This window comes from Neoarius graeffei, chromosome 13 (assembly GCF_027579695.1).
Source record: "Neoarius graeffei isolate fNeoGra1 chromosome 13, fNeoGra1.pri, whole genome shotgun sequence".
NCBI lineage: Eukaryota > Metazoa > Chordata > Actinopteri > Siluriformes > Ariidae > Neoarius > Neoarius graeffei.
The window spans coordinates 2,095,264-2,109,260 of record NC_083581.1 but is presented as its reverse complement, the minus strand read 5'-3'; the positions used below and the strand labels follow the sequence as shown (position 1 = coordinate 2,109,260).

At 40.7% G+C, this 13,997-nt stretch overlaps 2 protein-coding genes across 5 annotated transcripts in view; both read left to right on the top strand.

The window, feature by feature from the left end:
• Positions 1 to 7,334, top strand: part of nup210 (nucleoporin 210) — a 47,702-nt gene extending 40,368 nt beyond the window's left edge. For all 4 annotated transcript variants that reach the window (XM_060937116.1, XM_060937115.1, XM_060937114.1 and 1 more), the window contains exons 39-41: positions 596 to 709; positions 2,714 to 2,788; positions 4,280 to 7,334. In XM_060937116.1, the coding sequence (XP_060793099.1) occupies positions 596 to 709; positions 2,714 to 2,788; positions 4,280 to 4,380 (290 nt within the window). In that variant the 3' untranslated portion in view covers positions 4,381 to 7,334. The remainder of the gene's footprint in view (positions 1 to 595; positions 710 to 2,713; positions 2,789 to 4,279) is intronic.
• A 2,928-nt stretch (positions 7,335 to 10,262) lies between these two features.
• LOC132897213 (uncharacterized) overlaps positions 10,263 to 13,997 on the top strand; it is a 71,457-nt gene continuing 67,722 nt past the window's right edge. The window contains exon 1 of the mRNA XM_060938686.1: positions 10,263 to 10,537. Within this exon, the coding sequence (XP_060794669.1) occupies positions 10,263 to 10,537 (275 nt within the window). The remainder of the gene's footprint in view (positions 10,538 to 13,997) is intronic.

The window sequence follows — 13,997 nt, the reverse complement described above, 5'->3', positions numbered from 1 at the left end:
AAAAAAGATTTGACCAGGAGTAGCTACTTCACAAGTCTTTCATGAAAGTGAAAGGGGCGATTTGATTGGTTTTCAACGTCACGTGACCTTTTCTCTTGGCGGCAGTTTGATTTCGATTTTATTTTATTTTTTTTCATTTTGCATTTTCTTCAAGCGGCGATTCCGAGAACCAACTAATGGAATTGGTGTGGCCTTACTAGAAAATAACTATCACTTGATGCAAAGGCGTCGCTTAACAGCATAACGGTGTCGCTTCATAAACTTGCTCTGGAGCTTTATAATGTAATATTTATAAAGCTTTAAAGATACTTTTCCAGGTGAAAGACGCATATTTATTTAAAATAATTACCAACAGAGAAGATAGTTTAGGAACTTGTTTCTTTTTTCCCCAGAGATCTGTCATCACCAATAATGATTAGACTTTAATTTTATTTAGTATTAATTATTAACTAAATATTGTTTTCATGTGTAAATTATAAATATCTGCTTGCTGTAGGTCACTCAGTGGATTTGGGTTTCATGGTTTAAGGGTCAGAGGTCAGTGTGTTGATGTACAGCAGGCTGATAAATGTGGTATTATGACTGTGTGTGACAGCGGGCGTGGTCGGAGGAGAGGGAGTCGGGATCCTGCAGCAGTTTGTGGACTCGTATCAGGTCATGTTCTTCACCCTGTTTGCTCTCCTGGCTGGCACGGCTGTCATCGTTATCGGTGAGCAGCGAGAATCATCCGTCACTCTCACAGTCTGTGGTTTATTTACTTTATAGTGTGTGTGTGTGTGTGAGGTTTCCTCAGCGACATGTTCATCCCTGTGTGACATGTAATAACAGGCTGATGATATACAGGATATATTATCGTACAACAAGCTGGAAATTAATTCATTTTATGCTGAAAATAACCATTTATAAATAAGAAACGTACATTTTAATGTTCTTTCAAAACAAAAAAAGAGCATGCTTTACACAGCACGCGTTTATTCGAAGCTTTATTCTTACACCAGGTGACACGAGAGTCGACGAGCCCCACAGGTTTATAAAACACGCTTCAGACTTTTAAATGTTGGCTTTAAGATATTCACATTTTTGGGGCCCAGAATAATGAAAAGGCACGTGGTGTTAATGTCTCAGAGTTGTGTTGGAAATGCGTTATCTGTCAGACATTAAAATGCTTTTCTGTTTTAAAAGCAGATTGTGGTCATATTAAGGATTCAGAAATTTTTTTTTTTTTTTAAGCTTGAATTCATTTCTCAGCATGTTGTTTTCATGAGTCAGAATGAAAGTGGTTATAGGTTCATGCCCTGTGTCTGTACTTTGTGTATTTTAAATATTCTACTGTAATGTAATTTATGTATTCGGTTTATTACCAGAGTAGATTATAACAGGACATCAGTGCTGTACAGTCTGTAAAATGTACAGAGTCATTTTACATCTATGGTAAATACTAACTATTAACTGAGCGTGAGGTTTTTACGGTTTTCCCATAAAGACCAAGAAAGCGAGGTTAATAAGAAGTTTATTATCTGGCTTTTTTTTTTATTTCTAAGATTTAAAATAGATGCTCATTACAATGAGGCGTGACGCTGCTTTCAGTCACAACGTAGTTGAGTCACACATGCAGAATAAACACCTCGCGGTTTCAAAACTGAGTTTCTGTTAGTGGTTTCTGAACGCTCTTCGTTGCCCATCTCTCTTGAATAACTCTTGTGGTGACTCTTGTTTGTGTTTTTGTGTTTCGGCCGTTTTTGATTCCATTTTGATTTCCATTTTTTTCCCCCCGACACTGAAAGCCAGAGCCTTGGAAAGAAAGTCCGTAGTTGCCCACGGGCATTACGGGAAAATTCTGCCCACCAAGGAACCAATCAGAGTGCACAGTTTTACAGGAAGTATCTCGTGCCGTATGAAAATGGGCATGAATCGGGTGAATCGTTACATGATTTAATTCGATTCATTATATTTGGCTCATGATTCAATTTTCCGGTTATGTATATATTTTTTTAAAAATTAATGAAAAATTTTGCAACCTATTTTCCTGTTCTTTATCAACTAAAATATTCCTTTTATTAAAAATGAAAAAAGTTAATAACAGATTCCTTTTCTTAAACGTTTTATGAACATTTGTTCTGTCTCCTTTTGCTTCTCTTTTTCTTTCAGCAGTCTGTAAAAAGAGAGAGAGCTCTGATTTCTTGTTCAATCTATTTGTACACGATCACACAGCAGCTGTTTCACATTTTACATCTGTTTGTGTGGGTTTTTAAAAAAAAATTGGCAGCATTAGAGCTGTGTTACGTCCACCTGCAGTGAAGTCACATGTATTCCCAATTTGCTGTTGTAGATTAGTGGGCCCAGTTACCAGTGAGAAATCTAAGAAATTACACAGCCTGATGATAATCTCATATTTTTATATAAATAAAAAATGATATATAGTACATGTATTATAACGTTCCTCTAATATTCTTCTCCAACACCAAAACGCTGAGTATCAGCCGATACCAAATTACTGATCCCCATCCCGTATTTCTTTCAAATTATTTTTGAAAAACACAGATGAAACATTCCCCTCTCATATCTGATCCACTATTTCCTTTCTAATCTGATTCTGGGTATCGGGTCGGTCTCGGTATCAGTATCGGCGCTGTCTGTAATCTTTACTCCACAGCATCATGTGTATCTGAAGGTAACTGTGCTGATGTGCTGATGATCTTCTCTTCCTCCGCAGTGTGTCACGCCATTTTCTCTCCAAGAAACCCACCAGTTAATCCTTCCTTCATCCAGAGATCTCCGCCCTCTTCAGGTACTGCACACACCTGCAGAGATGCCTACTCGTACGGATTGGCTGTATTTTGTACGGAAAAGTTACGTAAATACGATGTTACGGCAAACAGTGTTATTCTGTACGGAATTATTATAAAGTCTTAAAAAATTCCAGTGAGTTGTTTTTAAATGTCCCAGCGACTTTTTCAATCCATGCGCGATTCACGGCCATTTATTTTTATGACAACCGCACATGCTGTGCGTGACGTGCGCAGATTCCGCACATTTGTTCGCACTATTTTCGCTCGGCATCACAGACGCATGGTGCTGCTTCTCAATAGTGGAAATGAAACGCTCAGTATCGGGACAAGTGAAGCACAGGTCTCAGGTGTTCCTCCCACGATATACGGTAGAATGGCCGTGCGTTACACCCAGTCAAAAGGGCAATGGATACGCGCACTGCAAACTGTGTAGAACTGACATTAACATCACTCATGGTGGTCGCGATGACTGCACGCGGCATGTCAACTACAAAAAACATATGGAGTATGCTGAAACGGCGAGTCAGGCGGAAAGTAAATCTGGGGGTATCCAGCAGTTTTTTACGAAATCTGTGGATGAAAAGACACGGAACGTGACGCGTGCTGAAGCGGTGATGGTTGACCTGTGCTTGGAGTTGAACTTGCCGATTAGTGCCATGAAATGCGAGTTAAACTTATTCAGTTTCTTTTTACATGTCTGATTTTTATTCACTGAAATATCAAACACTGGCTGTACTTCTTTAATTCAAAGTCTTTTCAGTGTTGCAAGTGCAAATGTCCATGTAGTCTGATCAAAAACAGAGTTTTATGATTAGTGCTGTTGGGATTGTGGCAAAAAATTGATCATTCCACTGTTTTAAATACAATTATAAATGTCATTTTATTCAATGTCTCTTCTGAAGCATTATGCTGAAGTATTTATATATTGGGACATTAAGATAACAATGTCGGACTCTCTTTGGCATGAAATAAGAATTTTTTTTTTTTTTTTTTTATTTTATTAGAATCCGTTAACAGGTAGAACATTTTGCCAGGCAATATAATATAATACTTTTGAGGAGTTACATTCAATACCAATGACTGGTAGTCGACTGTAATGTCTGCAAACAGGGAACACTGTTGTATTTATAAAAATGTGATGTATTGTATGCTCTAGAAATTTGTTGAGTGGAAATTCAGTTGAGATGGCTGCTCGCGTTTTGTTTATTCAATTCACACAAAACAGTTCTTTTTAATAATTTAAATGTTAAACATATCGGTATATACACCTCTTTATAATGGAGATGCGCATAAATTAATGTTACTGAAAGTCATTCCAAAATACTGAAAAATGTTTTCAAGAATACTGAAATTCAAAATTCGGGGTAGGCATCTCTGCACCTGGTCCTGACGGGGTGCTATTACTTTTTTTTTTCTTCTTTGTAATATTAATAAATACAGGTTGGCGTATAAGCGCATTTCTGACCTTATTGTTGTGTTTCCTGCTGCAGTGTCTCCGGGGGCGAGTCATTTTAACCACACCCTCCACCCGTCTGATCTGAGGGGCAGCCCGCGGCAGCGTCTCTTCTCTCCGGGATACAGATCTCCCTGAAGTCCAGCTGTAACCACGCCAACCTCAGTCTGTCCCAGCAAGTGCCTTTAATACAAAGAGAAACGTACGTACGCACGCGCGCGTGTGCGCTTGTGTGTGTGCGCGCGTGTGTGTGTTGCTTACTGACAGTTATTGTTTTGCTGATCGTGTTTGTATTTTGTAGAACTGATTATTTAATATAGCTTTTTTTTTTTTTTTTTGTCTGCATCTTTTATAACTCTGGGCATTTTATTCCTGATGAATTTGTGAATGCGTGAAAACTCAGGACGTCACATCCGACACGCTAATCCCGTCATGTAGCACATCATTATTATTATGATAGTATTGTGAATATATGGGATACCGTGTCATCACTGAACCCGTCCTCGCTATGCATCGCTCTGAACAGTGTGTTAATGCAGAAAAATCCTCCTCGGCGTGATTGATTGATTGATTGATTGTTTTTTGTGACGTGAAAACATTTCTACTGTTTGTGACGGAGTGTTAAAGCGTCTCCTCTGAGCCACTAGGCAGCTTCTCCTTTACTCATGTGAAACAACTGACATTTCTTAAACAACTTCACACCCAGGGTACGAAAGTGTGAGTCAGCGAGCAAGAACTGTTCTTATTCCGACAGCCATCAGAAACAGTATTATTAATAATAAAATAATAATAATAAGCTGTAGTGGTGATGTGCGGGGGCCAAGCACCATTTTCAGCTGGAGCCCATACTGCCTCGTTCTTGTCAGGTTGCATTGAGCACTAAAGCAGTCAGAGATGTAGTTTTGTTCTGGTGATTATCTCAATGCTAACACTGGTGTGTGTTCTGTAAGCTGATTGGCTGATGGTGGTCTTATTATTTTTTTTATTTAGGGTTTTTTTTTTTTTTTTTGAGTCGCCAGTAGAAATTCCACTCCATAACAATATAGTGCACTAAACTTCAACCTGATCCGGCTTACCATGCCGGAGAAACAGTTTATATTTGAGCATATCCCCACCCCCTATCGAAGACCACACCCCAAACTTCACAGATGACCTCATCATTTAGTCCTTTGCGTTTCATTTGACTCTTGTATAAAATGCTGTGTGTTTGTAGTTGATCGAGTAAATGAAGCTCCACCGTTCTGTTTTAGACGTGGTGTGGCGGCCGTGTTGTTTATAAACATTTTGAGCAAGACGACGCCAATTTTTGTAACAACGTCACAAAAATCCAGGCGCTAGCTTACAAAAATAATTTTTGCATATTTATTTAAATTAGTTAAAATGTCTGAAGCAGCTACAGTTCACTCGACATGATGAGTTTTCGTGAAGAAGAAGGAAAAAAAATCCCAATGAAAACAGTCATGTTCTTGTCACTTCCTGTTTGGCCCCAATGAGATTTCTCAACTAATTACGTTTCTTTATTAATGCACTTAAGTTTACAGAATTATAAAGAAATTCTGTCCGTTATTTATTATAGTAATTATAAGGTCTTCGAGATCAGATACAGTATTGTTTCGAAATCTTTTTTTTTTTAATAATATATTTAAATATTTAATGATCTGCATTCTAACGGTGACGTGTGAAGTATCGCTGTATGTTTGAACACGTAAACCAGTTTAAATGATCATTCATTTCCCAAAGTTTCTGGGTGCAGAAGGAAAACTGTACGACTGTGTTAGAAGAAATTTATACTAACAAAAGAAATGTAAAATGAAGTGTGCGGATAAATAACGCAGTGAGACAGTTATAGTCATTTCTCTAACATTTCATTTTTGACCTGAGGGTGCACAAACCTTTTCCTCATCCGTTTGTCACTTTGGTATGTAAAATGAAAATTATTAAAACGTAGAATTTCTGTTTTAGTTTAAATTTTTGGGGAAATAATAAACAGTTTCTTGGTCGTGGACTCAGACTTTTTAACCCGAGATTCCTCACGTATTCACACGTGTTCTGTGCACGTGACGTTTGTGAATGTTGTGAATTATTTTGATCAGAATTGTGAAAATTACATTTTTATTTTATTTTTTTTAACCTGTATACCTCAGGGGTCGGTACCAGGATGGTTTTTTTTGTTTGTTTGTTTTTGTTTTCTTCTTTCTCCAGCCTGTGAGACTGCATTGGAGCATAAACAAAACTAAAATAAAATATATATATTTTTTTTAATTTCCTCCAGTGAATCGTGTGTGAAACTTGGACAATGTGAGGTGTCTTTTTTGTTGTTGTTTGTGTGAAGTTTAGCCCCCTCCCCCCCAGCTTGGAGTTTGTGTATCAGATAAAACCTCCTGATTATATTTAAAGGCGTGAATTACAGAAAAGCTGAAGAACTTTTAAATGGTTGTTTTGTTGATTTAAATACTTTTCTAAAAACGTGTTTATTTTTTTACCTGCGCTCTGCTCCTGTGATCTGCTTTCCCAGAGTGCGTAATATGTATTTAAGTGAATATTTGACGGCTTGTGTTCTCTGTTTTGCACTAGGGGGCGCTGTAATAGTATAGCAGCTGTTTCTGTTGATCTCATTGTACGTCAAATGAATAAAATGTCGCTGAGAGCCGTTTACACGCAGCACGTCGAACCGAATTCACTGTGTTTATGATCAGCGTGTTTTATAACGGAGACGCTGCTGATTTACGGCTCGTTAACCAAAAGCTCTCGTTCGGAATCGAGTGTTTGATTTCTGTTGGCGGAAATATTTCAGTTTTATCGCCTTCCTTTAAATTAATGGACTCACTTTCAGGACAGAGTGAGTGTTTAAAGCAGAATATAAATATCTGAAATGTTTAGAGGATATTTAAAAGAAATAAAATCCAGAGCATAAGGAACACAGCGTAACAAAAGTTCTGGAAGTTTCTCAAGTGCTCATGTTGCAGTAAATATTAAAAAAAAAAAAAGTATGGATGGATTGTGTTTATAATTTCAATTATTTCTGTGAATATTTTTTATATTTTTTTAATTTGCTGGTGTAACTCAAACTGTCCTGGTCTTATTCTTGTAACCCTGAAATAAAAAAAAATAAAGTTGAAATGAAATTATAAGCAGAATTATTTCTATATTTCATCACAAGCACAGGAACTAATCTGTGATACAGCAACAAAATGTGTTTTTTAGGGGATTTATTATTTTTTTTAACAGAATGTGTTATTTGTTTTTAATATGCTTATGTGCGTGTTTTCTATTCTTGTGTCCCTGAAACTAAAAAAAACTTGCGTTTATTAAAAAAAAGAATTCTTTCCATATTTCAGCACGACTGGCTTCAGTGATCTCATCTAGAAACATTAATGTTTTATTCAGTGCAGGTGCGCGAACGCTCGGCTCTACACACAAGAGCACGTTTTTATTTTTACACACAGACGCAGAGAAGAGAGCGAGCGTTCCAGGTTTCTGTGTAAGATCTTCAGCTTGACCTCTGAGACTGTGTTGTGTTAATCCAAAAATTAAAAGTGAATAATAATAAGAAGCAGCAGCTTGTGTCCTGCAGCAATCAGTTTTGATTTGCTTTTGAAACATTTCATAAAATAAACATCATACATCAGGAAAAATATGAACATTTATATATCAAAGCAAAACAGTTTCTGGAAATCCACAATGGAAACTTTCACATCACTGTCTCTCTACAAAATATATTAACAATTTTTAACTCTGTAGAATTTATGAATGTGTTGAAAAGAAATTTCCTTACCTTTATTGCTGATTAAGTATTGATTAGACAGAAGCCATGCCCTCGTCCATATCATGCATCATATCCTATACCATATTACACAGAATATCATCCACAAACTAATCCCAGGATGAAATCACACGGTAATGGCGTGATGTCTGTTTGGAACTGAGCTCTGAGAGACCTGCTGTTATTCCCACATCAGCAGGAAAGCACTTTTCACCTCAGGACTGTGTGATGGACAGCAAACCTGATCTGAGATTGGAACTGCATCCAGATGTCTGTATGATCCTCAGGTGTGACACAGACATTATATTATCTTCTTCTGGCTGCTCCTGATTAGGGGCCGCCACAGCAGATCTTTCATCTCCATTGCTCCCTGTCTTCCGCATCCTTCTCTACCACACCTGCTACTTTCATGTCCTCTCTCACCACATCCATGTATCCGGTCTCCAATCCAGACATCACAGCTGGTCTCACTACTGTCTTATACATCTTACCTTTCACTTTTGCTGGGACTTTCCGATCACAAATGACTCCCGAAATCCTTCTCCAACTGCTCCACCCTGCCTGCACTCTCTTTCTCACCTCACTATCGCAGCCCACATTTTCCTGCACAGTTGACCCCAGGTACTTGAATTCACCAACTTTCTTTACGTCTGCTCTTTGCATCTTCACTACACTCTCATCCCCATTCTCATTGATGCACATGCATTCTGTTTTGCTCCTGCTCACCTTCATTCCTCTTTGTTCCAATGCATCCCTCCATCTCTCCAAACCCAGCTCAACCTCCTTTCACCACATCTCATCTCATCTCATTATCTGTAGCCGCTTTATCCTGTTCTACAGGGTCGCAGGCGAGCTGGATCCTATCCCAGCTGACTACGGGCGAAAGGCGGGGTTCACCCTGGACAAGTCGCCAGGTCATCACAGGGCTGACACATAGACACAGACAACCATTCACACTCACATTCACACCTACGCTCAATTTAGAGTCACCAGTTAACCTAACCTGCATGTCTTTGGACTGTGGGGGAAACCGGAGCACCCGGAGGAAACCCACGCGGACACGGGGAGAACATGCAAACTCCACACAGAAAGGCCCTCGCCGGCCACGGGGCTCGAACCCGGACCTTCTTGCTGTGAGGCGACAGCGCTAACCACTACACCACCGTGCCACCCATATATTATATGATATTATAATTATAAGTAATGATCAGCTCCTCCCTGATAAATTACTGATCTGCATCACAGAGTTATTGTGAAACTGACCGGTTCCATGAAGAGAGATTTGTATTTATATAAAATGTGCTAAGATACACTACCATTCAAAAGTTTGGGGTCACTTTGAAATGTCCTTATTTTTGAAAGAAAAGCACTGTTCTTTTCACTTTAAACTAATCAGAAACCCACTCTATACATTGCTAATGTGGTAAATGACTATTCTAGCTGCAAATGTGTGGTTTTTGGTGCAATATCTCCATAGGTGTATAGAGGCCCATTTCCAGCAACTCTCACTCCAGTGTTCTAATGGTACAATGTGTTTGCTCATTGCCTCAGAAGGCTAATGGATGATTAGAAAACCCTTGTACAATCATGTTAGCACAGCTGAAAACAGTTGAGCTCTTTAGAGAAGCTATAAAACTGACCTTCCTTTGAGCAGATTGAGTTTCTGGAGCATCACATTTGTGGGGTCGATTAAATGCTCAAAATGGCCAGAAAAATGTCTCGACTATATTTTCTATTCATTTTACAACTTATGGTGGGAAATAAAAGTGTGACTTTTCATGGAAAACACAACATTGTCTGGGTGACCCCAAACTTTTGAACGGTAGTGTATAGTTCTATATATAAGAGTTATGAGGTGGTGATGATGTTTGGAGACATTTTTACATGCAGGGGTTTTATTAATATCTTATTTACAAGCAAGAAAAAAAAGTTTAGATTATATATATATATATATATATATATAGAGAGAGAGAGAGAGAGAGAGAGAGAGAAATGTAATATAATGACGTCATTGTGATTGTGACGTCAGCCCAGCTGCAGGTCAGCCCAGCGTGCCGTGTCCAGCCTCTGTTTTGAGTCGAAATGAGTCGGTTCATGACTCGGCACACTTGTGAATCAGTGCTCGGAGTCGGGAGGAGGAAAGTTCGGAGCTCGCGCAGTTTGCGTCTCCGGTTGTGAGCGGGATGGCGGCGGTGTCGGGCGGCTGCGGAACCGGACTGCGCCAGTGAGAGTAACCCCGGATGTTGGTGGCGGGGTGATGGAGAGCCCCGGTTCCGGTGAGAAGCCCCGCAAGGCGGCGGAGTGTCTGAGCGAGCTGAACCGGATCATCGCGGCGCAGCACGCGCTCCTGGAGCGGCAGAAAGCGCGCATCGCCGAGCTCGAGCTGCAGGTCGCCCAACTGCGCAGCCGCAACGCGCGCGTGCACGAGGAGTACGAGAGGCACCTGCGCACGTGCACCCTGCAGCATCAGCACCATCAGCACAACAACAACAGCATCAGCAGCTTCTCTGCTCTAACAGCCATCCAGGAGAAGTAAGCCTTCATCCCACTCATCAGTATTCCAGCTGTGCACACACACACACACACACTTTTTATATTCTGAATTTTGAATCAACTTTACACCATAGCTTCATCCACAAACATTTCCCAGATGATCTCTGATCCTGCAGGAGGAACCATCATCATCATCACCACTGGCGTTTATTTTACATCTTTAAATTGAAAAGGATGTGATTGTGTCCTTACTGCAGTGTCAGGGTGTGAAAGTGTGTTCAGGTGAATCTTCACTCATCCGTGATCACACACACCGTGAGCTTTTATAAACGTCAAAGCTCAACAGTGTCCAGATCTTCATTTATCTTCCACATGTGAGATGAATATTCTATATTTGTAAGCTTGTACACGATCACAGTAGAGCCGTCATCTCTTACACACCTGGCGTTGATTTGTCCTGCTGAGGTGGACGAGTTCTGGGTGATACTCAGTGAAAGCGTTTATTAACTCTCATTCCTGATCATGAAGAAGTTCAGTGTGTTTGGTGTTCAGATGCTGACATTTTTCATGGTTTCAAATTTTATTTCTCACAAGCGCACTCGTACAGAGGACGACATGCGGCGAAATGCTTAGTGCTCCATAAGGAGTGGAGACTGTTTGGGGGGGAAAGGAAAAGTAGTAAAAATAAAAAAGAAAGGAGGTAAAATACAATGCAATAAATAGAATAAAAAATAAAAATGTAATGATGGAGTGCGCTGCAGAAAACACAACATACAGAAGATATATATATATATATTGCACTGTAATGGAGTGAAGCTGCATGAAGAGGTCCAACAGCTGTCCTGGGTTTATTGCGCTTTAGTGAGACGGAATTGCATGGAGAGGTGTAAGAGACGGGGGGATGAGGGTGAGGTGGTGACGAGACCTAGTTATTGTTCGTTATGGTCCTGATTAAGAGCCCGAATGGCCTGAGGGAAGAAGCTCCTCCTCGTTCTCTCCATGACGGCCGTAAGGGAGTGAAAGTGCTTCCCCGACCTCCACAGAGAGAGAAGAGTCCACGGCCGCCATGGCTGAGCATTTGGTTTTGTGTTTTTTTTCATTAATATTAGATCAAACTTTAAAAGAAAGGAGTGTAATTGTGTCCTTTATACAGTGACACAGTGTGAGGATCTTTATTATTATTATTATTATTATTATATACACTATTTTTGGATTAATATTCTACATGACTGATCTCAATGCATGATTAAATTGGACAGAAACTTCATTCAGCTTCAGGAGTCGTGTCAGTTAAATGTAGAATTAATTTTCTCCCTTATTTATAAACCCAGGACTCAGAGGTGCGTTATAATGATCAATACAACCTACAGTATTTGCATTTAATTAATAATTCATGCATTAATTAACCCACATCCCTGATCATTCAGGAGCTTATTTGTTGTTGGTGGTGGTGGTGTTGTTGGTGATGGTGTTTGTTGTTGGTGTTGTTGTTAGTGGTGGTGTTGGTGGTGGTGATGTTGTTGCTAGTGGTGGTGTTGGTGGTGGTGGTGCTGGTGTTGTTGTTGGTGGTGCTGGTGTTGTTGTTGGTGGTGGTGGTGGTGCTGGTGTTGTTGTTGTTGTTGTTGTTGGTGGTGGTGGTGATGTTGTTGGTGGTGTTTGGTGTTGGTGATGGTGTTGTTGTTGTTGGTGGTGGTGTTTGTTGGTGGTGGTGTTTGTTGTTGGTGGTGATGGTGTTGATGTTGTTGTTGGTGGTGGTATTTGTTTTTGGTGATGTTGTTGGTGTTGTTGTTAGTGGTGGTGTTGGTGGTGATGTTGTTGTTAGTGGTGTTGTTGGTGTTGTTGTTGGCAGTCTTGTTATTGGTGGTGGTGTTGTTGGTGCTGGTGGTGTTGTTGTTAGTGGTGGTGTTTTTGTTGGTGGTGTTGGTGATAGTGTTGGTATTGTTGTTGTTGGTGTTGGTGATAGTGTTGATGTTGTTGTTGGCGGTGTTGGTGGTGGTGGCGGTGGGGTTGTTGTTCATGGTGCTGGTGTTGTTGGTGTTTGTTGTTGGTGGTGCTGGTGTTGTTGGTGATGGTGTTGTTGTTGGTGTTTGTTATTGGTGGTGAGGTTGTTGTTTGGTGGTGTTAGTGTTGTTGCTGGTGTTGGTGGTGGTGTTGTTGTTAGTGGTGTTGTTGCTGGTGTTGGTGGTGTTGTTGTTAGTGGCGTTGTTGTTGGTGGTGTTGGTGTAGATGTTAGCGGTGTTGTTGGTGGTGGTGATGTTGTTGGCGGCGGTGTTGTTGTTGTTGGTGATGTTGGCGGCGGTGTTGTTGTTGGTGATGTTGTTGTTGGTGGTGATGGTGTTGTTGGTGTTGTTGTTGTTGGTGGTGATGTTGTTGTTGGTGGTGATGGTGTTGTTGGTGGTGTTGTTGTTGGTGCTGGTGTTGTTGTTAGTGGTGGTGTTGGTATTGTTGGCGCTGGTGGTGTTGGTGATGGTGTTGTTGGTGTTAGTGGTGGTGCTGGTGTTGTTGGTGGTGTTTGTTGTTGGTGGTGTTGTTGTTTGGTGGTGTTAGTGGTGTTGATGTTGCTGGTGGTGGTGATGCTGTTGTTGTTGGTGGTGCTGTTGTTGGTGGTGTTGTTGGTCGTGCTGTTGGTGTTGTTGTTAGCGGTGTTGTTGGTGGTGATGGTGATGGTGTTGTTGTTGGTGGTGATGGTGTTGTTGTTGTTGGTGATGGTGTTGTTGTTGGTGCTGGTGTTGTTGTTAGTGGTGGTGATGGTGTTGTTGGTAGTGGTGTTGGTGTTGTTGTTGTTGGTGATGGTGTTGTTGGTGCCGGTGTTGTTGTTAGTGGTGGTGTTGGTGCTGGTGGTGTTGTTGTTGGTGGTGTTGTTGTTGGTGGTGATGGTGTTGGTGGTGATGTTGGTGTTGTTGGCGCTGGTGTTGTTGTTGTTGTTGGTGGTGGTGGTGGTGGTGTTTTTGTTGGTGCTGTTGGTGTTGGTGATAGTGTTGGTAGTGTTGTTGGTGGTTTTTGTTGTTGGTGGTGTTTTTGTTGGTGTTGGTATTGTTGTTGTTGTTGTTGGTGGTGGGGTGTTTGTTGTTGTTGGTGGTGGTGTTTGTTGGTGTTGTTGGTGTTTTTGTTGGTGATGGTGTTGGTATTGTTGTTGTTAGTAGTGGTGGGGGGTGTTTGTTGTTGTTGGTGGTTGTTGTTGGTGGTGGTGTTTGTTGGTGTTTTTGTTGGTGGTGGTGGGGTGTTGTTGTTGGTGGTGTTTGTTGTTGGTGGTGTTTGTTGGTGGTGGTGTTTGTTGTTGGTGGTGTTGGTGGTGGTGCTGGTGTTGGTGGTGTTTATTGTTGTTGTTGGTGGTGGCAGGGCTTTGAACCAGAATTTTTTCCTATTGGTTCGTTCCGAACAGAAACGGAATTTTAACGTTTCCGGTTTTGGGTTCCACCATTAAATAGACGTTCCCGAACCGGTTAGAACAAAAAAATTTCGTTCCCGGAACGGTTAATTACGTTCCCTGTCAGCTGTT